This window comes from Carlito syrichta, unplaced genomic scaffold (genome assembly GCF_000164805.1).
Source record: "Carlito syrichta isolate Samal-C Ts95f unplaced genomic scaffold, Tarsius_syrichta-2.0.1 Scaffold307018, whole genome shotgun sequence".
NCBI classification, from domain to species: Eukaryota; Metazoa; Chordata; class Mammalia; order Primates; family Tarsiidae; genus Carlito; species Carlito syrichta.
Genome location: NW_007251114.1, coordinates 1 through 6,715, shown reverse-complemented (window position 1 = coordinate 6,715; position 6,715 = coordinate 1). Strand labels below are relative to the sequence as shown.

Below are 6,715 nucleotides of genomic sequence, written 5' to 3'. Positions count from 1 at the left end.
GACCGGGAGCGGCTACTGCACTCCAGTCTGGGTGACAGAGTGAGACTCCAACTCAAAAAAAAAATTTGTCTACATAAGTTTGTTAGAGATAGTTTTCTTTTCTTTCTTTCTTTTTTTTTTTTGAGTTGGAGTCTCACCCTGTCACCCAGGCTGGAGTGCAGTACCACGCTCACAACCACTGCAGCCTCGATCCGCTGGGCTCAGGCGATCCTTCTACCTCAGCCTTCCAAGTAGCTGGAACTACAGGCATGCACCACAATGCCTGGCAAATTTTTTTATGTATTGTGAGATGAGGTCTCACCATGTTGCTCAGGCTGGTCTTGAACTCCTGAGCTCAGGCAGTCCTCTCGCCTCTGCCTTCCAAAGTGCTGGAATTATAGACGTGAGCCACCATGCCCAGTGTAGTTTTATTTTCAATCAATAGATATAGATGCGCTTTACATACAATAAAATGCACAAATCTTCAGCGTTACACTCCATGACTTTCACAGTTGTATAGACCTATGTGACCACCCCCAAAACACTAGACAGAACATTTCCATCATCCAAAATAGCCCTCACATCCTTTTCTCAACACTTTGCTTCCTGGACAAAGGCAGTTGTCCTTTCTGCTTGAAACACTTGATTGGTTTTTGTCTGGGCTTGGACATGACATACATTGAATCATATATAGTTCATGTTCTTTGTGTCTTTCTTCTTTTGCCGAACCTAACCGGTTTGAAGTCCCGCCACCTTGTTGAGTAGACTCATAGTTTGTCCTGTTGGTGGTGGTGGCGTTGAGGGGTTTCCACTGTGTGACACATTACATGATCCGTGACTCTGTCCTCCCCTTGGTTGGTGGCATTGAATGGACTCCACTGTGTAAACATGTCACGATCTGTGACTCCACCCTCCTCCCGTTGGTGGACATCAGGCCGTTTCCAGGGTCGGGCTATCAGTGAATAAGTCAGCTCCCCCTCTGCCTTTCTGATAGCTGGGCTGGAGGTGCCCTCCTCTGGGGGTGGCTCCACAGACCCACCTGGTGGTCTCTGTGGGGGCGTGGCCACCAGCACTCACCTCCTGCTTGTCCCCGCCAGTGAGCCCCATGCCCGTTTCTACGCGGCGCAGATCGTGCTGACCTTCGAGTACCTGCATTCACTGGATCTCATCTACCGGGACCTGAAGCCGGAGAACCTGCTTATTGACCAGCAGGGCTATATCCAGGTGCCCACTGGGCTGGGCGAGGGGCAGCCTGGGTGGCCATGGCCTGGGCCCTCCCTCTGGCCAACCGCCCATTCTTGTGCCCTCAGGTAACGGATTTCGGTTTCGCCAAGCGTGTGAAGGGCCGTACCTGGACCTTGTGTGGGACCCCTGAGTACCTGGCCCCCGAGATCATCCTAAGCAAAGTAAGCATGTCCTCAGCCTGCCCCCTTTCCTGTGGCCGGCTCCACCCTCGTCCCCCTCACTCTGTCTTCCCATCTTGCTCCAGGGCTACAACAAGGCCGTGGACTGGTGGGCCCTGGGGGTCCTCATCTATGAGATGGCCGCTGGCTACCCGCCCTTCTTCGCCGACCAGCCCATCCAGATCTACGAGAAGATCGTCTCTGGGAAGGTGAGGCCAGGATGCAGGGCCACAGCCTTGGAAGGGACAGCCCCCTCTTCCCCCGCTTGTCACCTGCTCTCTGTGAAGCCCTGCTTGTCGAAAAAAATCTAGAAGTTCATTAAGTTGGAGGCTGGGTGTGGTGGCTCATGCCTGTAATCCCAGCACTTTGGGAGGTCGATGCAGGAGAGTCCCTTGAGCCCAGGAGTTCAAGACCAACCTGGGCAGCATAGCATACCTCATCTCTAAAAAAAATGAAAATTAGCCTAGCATGGTGGCATGTACCTGTAGTCCCAGCTACTCAGGAGGCTGAGGCAGGAGGATCACCTGAGCCCAGGAGGTTGAGGTTGTGGTGAACTGTGATCTTGCTGCTGCATCCCAACTTGTCTCACAACAGCAACCCCCAAAAATATTCATTAAGTTGGGCCAGGCTGTGAAGCCAGAACACTGGCCTCACTAAGGCCGACACCTCCAGTCCTGCCCTCCTGCCCACCTGTGTCCAGTCCCGCCCCATGGTGCCATAATCCCTGGCGCTTCCAGAAGGCCAGGCCTCATGGGAACACTTGCGCTACCCTGACAAGAGGCCCTTCTCGCCCTTCCTTGTCCCACTTAGCGCGAGTTTTCACGGGTGTCAGGGCAGAAGAGTGACTATGTGTGGTTCCCAGGGGCTGCTGTGGCCTCACAGGGAGACCCTCCCTCAGGGTCTACAGCCCACGCCCACCCCTCCAAATGCAGACCCCGCTGGCTCAGGGCTCAGGTCAGGCACAGTGAGACCACTGGAGCCTGCACCTATGATGTGCACCAGTGCCCGCCACCCACCAGGCCCCTCAGTGACCCCCTGAGAGAGTGACACACCCCCGGGAGAGGCGAGGAAACTGAGCCTTAGAACAGGGAAATATCTGTTCCGAGATCACACGTGTTGAGTAAGTGGAGGCCTCAGCCTGCAGAGGCCAGAGACAGGCTGGGGACCCCACCTCACTGCGGGGACCCACCATCCCTCCACGGGGCCCAGCGTCTCCCGCACAAGAGCTGCTGGCTGACCCAGAGTTGCCATCCAACGGCGGGCGCAGCCTCAGCTCGGCCTCCAGTGGGCTCCCCTGGCTCCGAGGCCCAGCTCTGCCACCAACTGGCCTTGAAACTTCAGGCAGGTCACTTTGCCTCTCGAAGCCTCGCCTTACCCACCTGGGAACTGGGGAACCAGCCATCTGCCTCTTAGGGAGGTGAGGAGACATCACTAACTGCTGAGTGGCATGCTCAGCGGACACACAGTCAGCCTCACTAAAAGGGGAGGAGGAGGCATCAGCCCCCAGGCAGAAGAGAGATTGCCAAGAAAATGGCCAGGACTGGGGGAGAGAAAGAAACAGCCACAGAAGATTCCAGAGGGGAATGAGCATAACGCCCTCCTTTGTAGCATTTTCTAGTTCCCACGCTCCTTCAGTGGTATCAGAGACTCATGCAACCCTGGGATATCTGCCCTGTGTCGGCGGGGCAGGAGCAGAACCAGAGAGGTTAAGGGCTGTGGCCAAGGTCACATAGCATGTAAGAGGCAGAGCAGTGACTATAAGCCCAGTGACTATGTGTATAGAATGCTGTGGTCTCAGAGTGTTTGGGGAAACTTTCCAGAATTGAGCTGGGCCTTAAAGAATGGAAGAGACTTGGTTAGGGAGGAGATGTCTCACATTAGCACAAGTATTTTAGAAGTCTCCACGCTTTGGGAGGCTGAGGCTGGAGGATCACTTGAGCCTAAGAGTTCGAGTCCAGCCTGGGCAACCCAGTGGCACTCTGTCTCTACAAAAAATTTTTAAAATGAGCCACGCACGGTCGTACATGTCTGTAATCTCAGCTACTCAGGAAACTGAAGCAGGAGGACTGCTTGAGGCCAGGAGTTCAAGGCTGCAGTGAGTTATGATTATACTGCTGTACTCCTGGGTGATAGAGCAAGACCCCATCTCCAAAAAAAAATTTTTTTTAAAAAGAGGTCTCACTGGGCACGGTGGCTCACATCTGAAATCCCAGCATTTTGGGACGTGGAGGTGGAGATGAGAGGATTGCCTGAGCCCAGAGGTTTGAGACCAGCCTGGGGAAGTTGGCAAGACCTTGTCACTACAATTAACACAAAAATTAGCCAGGTGTGATGGCACACGCCTATAGTTCCAGCTACTTGGAAGGCTGAGATGGAAGGATCAAGCCCAGCAGGTCGAGGTTGCAGTGGCTGTGAGCGTGCCACTGCACTCCAGCCTGGGCGACAGAGTGAGTTTCCAATTTAAAAAAAAAAAGTCTCCAGACCCCAGCAGAACTGCTTTAAGAAGCAGCAGTTGTGCCAGGTGTGGTGGCTCACACCTATAACCCCAGCATTTTGGGAGACTGAGTCAGGAGGATTCCTTGAGCTCAAGAGTTCGAGACCAGTTTGGGTGGCATTGCAAGACCTCAATTCTACAAATAGTAAAAAAAACTATAGCTGGGCATGGTAGCGCGCGCCTGTAGTTCCAGCTACTTGGAAGGCTGAGGCAGAAGGATCGCCGGAGCCCAGCAGGTCGAGGCTGCGGTGGCCGGGAGTGGCCGCTGCACTCCAGTCTGGGCGACAGAGTGAGACTCCAACTCAAAAAAAAAAAAGAAAAAAAAAACTGCAGATTCTCCAGTCCCACTCCCACTGTTTAGATCAGAAACTCTCCAGAGGGCCCAATGAGCTATTTTAGTGGGATTCCAGTAGGCACTCCAGTATGGAGGCCTCATCCCCATAGGACTGTCAGATGGAGGAGACATGGTTCTGGGTGTCCAGGCTCCAGACCACTCCCCACCCTGTGTACCCTCTCCTCCAGGTGCGGTTTCCTTCCCACTTCAGCTCTGACTTGAAGGACCTGCTGCGAAACCTTCTGCAAGTAGATCTTACAAAGCGGTTTGGTAACCTCAAGAACGGAGTCAACGATATCAAGAACCACAAGTGGTTTGCCACGACCGACTGGATTGCCATCTACCAAAGGAAGGTAGGGCCTCCCCTCCTGGAGCATGCAGGAGTCAGGGAGGGCTGCCAGGGAAAGGTTAGAAAGGGGAGAGACCCCAGGTGAGGAGGCAGTTTTGAGCCAGTGGCACCTAGAAATGAGACTTTGGGGTCATGTGGCCACTCTGGGACCTTGGACAGAAGATGCATCTCTCTGGGAGGCATTTTTCCCTTTATTGGGTTGGCTATAAGGGGTCTGGAGTTGCTAAGAGAAGTCCATACCCTAATGCTAAGCACAGGCCTGGGTCAAAGTAAATACCTCTGGAACGTTAGGCCGTTCGCATTTATTGTTGTAATGACACTTATGTTGACTGCTGAGGTCTGGGTGATTCTTGATTCCTCTCCAGGTTGAAGCACCCTTCATCCCCAAATTTAAAGGCCCTGGGGATACGAGTAACTTTGACGACTATGAGGAGGAAGAGATCCGGGTCTCCATCAATGAGAAGTGTGGCAAGGAGTTTTCTGAGTTTTAGGGGTGTGCCTGTGCCCCCATGGGTTTTCTTTTCTCCTTTTTTTTTTTTTTTTTGTGGGGGGGGGGGGGGTTGGATTGAACAGCCAGAGTTCCTTGCATCTAATTTCACACCCACCCCACCCTCCAGGGTCGGGGGAGCGGCAAGTCCAGATATTTGAAGGGACAAAACACCAGCTGCTCCCCCTCATCCCCTTCGCCCTCCTGCCGCCTATGTCACTTTACCCTTTCCCTATGCCCCCCCCCATCCCCACCTTGGCCCACTTCGGCCTGTTTTAAACAACTTTCTCAGCTCCAGTCAGACCAGGTCTTGCTGGTGGATCCAGGGACAGGGTGTGGAAAGAGGGGCTCAGGCTTAACTCCAGGCCCATCCCTATCCCACCATAGGCACCACGTGCAAAGGGTGAAAATGAAAAACCGAAAAACTGACATTCCCTTCAGGGCAGTGACGCCTGGGAAGGAGATGGTTTTAGTGGCATGTTCAATGGGCTGCCCTGGAGAATCCTTTTTTAAAAAATTTAAAATCGTATTTAAGTTCCACCAGTGCCTCCCCCCCTCCTTCCCCTACCTCCACCCCTCCCAGGTCCCCCCACTTCCTAGATGCATTTTAACGAGGCTGGGAAGCAGACTGACTTTGTAAAGGGAGACGCTGGGGCTTGAACCTCCACCCTGAGCTGCTAATCTCCCCTGCCTGCCCCCCACAGGGTCCTCTGCCAATCCTGCAAGGGTCTCAGCCCTTTAGGAAGCCCCCCAGTCTCCTCTTCCCCAGCAGACCTCTCCTCACCCTTGGGCTCTGGGAGTCAGAGCAGCAGCCCCTTTCCCTGCCAAAGAAGAATCATCCCCCCAAAATACAGAGGGGGAGCCCCAAGCCCGCGGTCTTTCCTCCCAGCAGCATTCTCCCCAAACTCCCTCATTTTATTCTCAGCGAGATTTTAATGCCCTCTCAGCTCAGCTGGGAAGGCGACTCTGCGAAAGGACAGGGAAGAGGCAAAGTCTCTCCCACCCCCACCCCCACGGTCCAGGGTTCAAGGCCAGGGTTGCTGGGGTGGGACTGCCTGTTTTATTCACCCAGCAGCTTCTGCCCCCCCACCCCAGGCGCCCCTCCTCCAGCTTAGCTGTCAGCTGTCCAACACCCCCTGTCTGATTTGTGCTCTCCTCTCAACAGAAAAGTGGGGAGCCACCCCCTTCATCCCCGTATCTGTCCCTCTCACAACTTCTCCCCATCCCAGGAGGAGCTCTCAGACCTGGGGTGGGGCCCCGGGTGGGCGCGGGCGTGATTCAACCTGTGTGCTGCAAAGGACTTCCTCTTGAACAGTGTGCTGTTGTAAACATATTTGAAAACTATTACCAATAAAGTTTTGTTTAAAAAAAAAAGTGTCGCTGGTGTTCTCGACTTCGGTCACCCACCCACACACCCCCAGGGGGTTGGAAAGGGAAATTCGGACCCCAGCGCCCAGGCTGATCAGTCCTGGCCTGGAGTCCTTGTAAAACCGGGCTTAGCTGAAATTCCGCCACTCCCTCCGCCCCGCAGGAGAAGGGGCACCAAACTGCCCTTTGACCCCGGATTCGGGGTCCCCAAATCTGCGGCGCGCCCCCGCTGCGTCCAGCCCAGGACCGAGAGGGCGCTCTAGGGAGACGCTGGGGCCGGCGCGCCAGGAGGCCGAGCGGC

General features: G+C 54.5%; 1 protein-coding gene across 1 annotated transcript in view; it reads left to right on the top strand.

The window, feature by feature from the left end:
- PRKACA (protein kinase cAMP-activated catalytic subunit alpha) overlaps positions 1–6,411 on the top strand; it is an 18,612-nt gene extending 12,201 nt beyond the window's left edge. Inside the window, exons 6-10 of the mRNA XM_021715341.1 lie at positions 1,077–1,203; positions 1,290–1,385; positions 1,469–1,591; positions 4,399–4,563; positions 4,925–6,411. Coding sequence (XP_021571016.1) covers positions 1,077–1,203; positions 1,290–1,385; positions 1,469–1,591; positions 4,399–4,563; positions 4,925–5,050 — 637 coding nt within the window. The 3' untranslated portion in view covers positions 5,051–6,411. The remainder of the gene's footprint in view (positions 1–1,076; positions 1,204–1,289; positions 1,386–1,468; positions 1,592–4,398; positions 4,564–4,924) is intronic.
- The last annotated feature ends 304 nt before the right edge of the window (positions 6,412–6,715 follow it).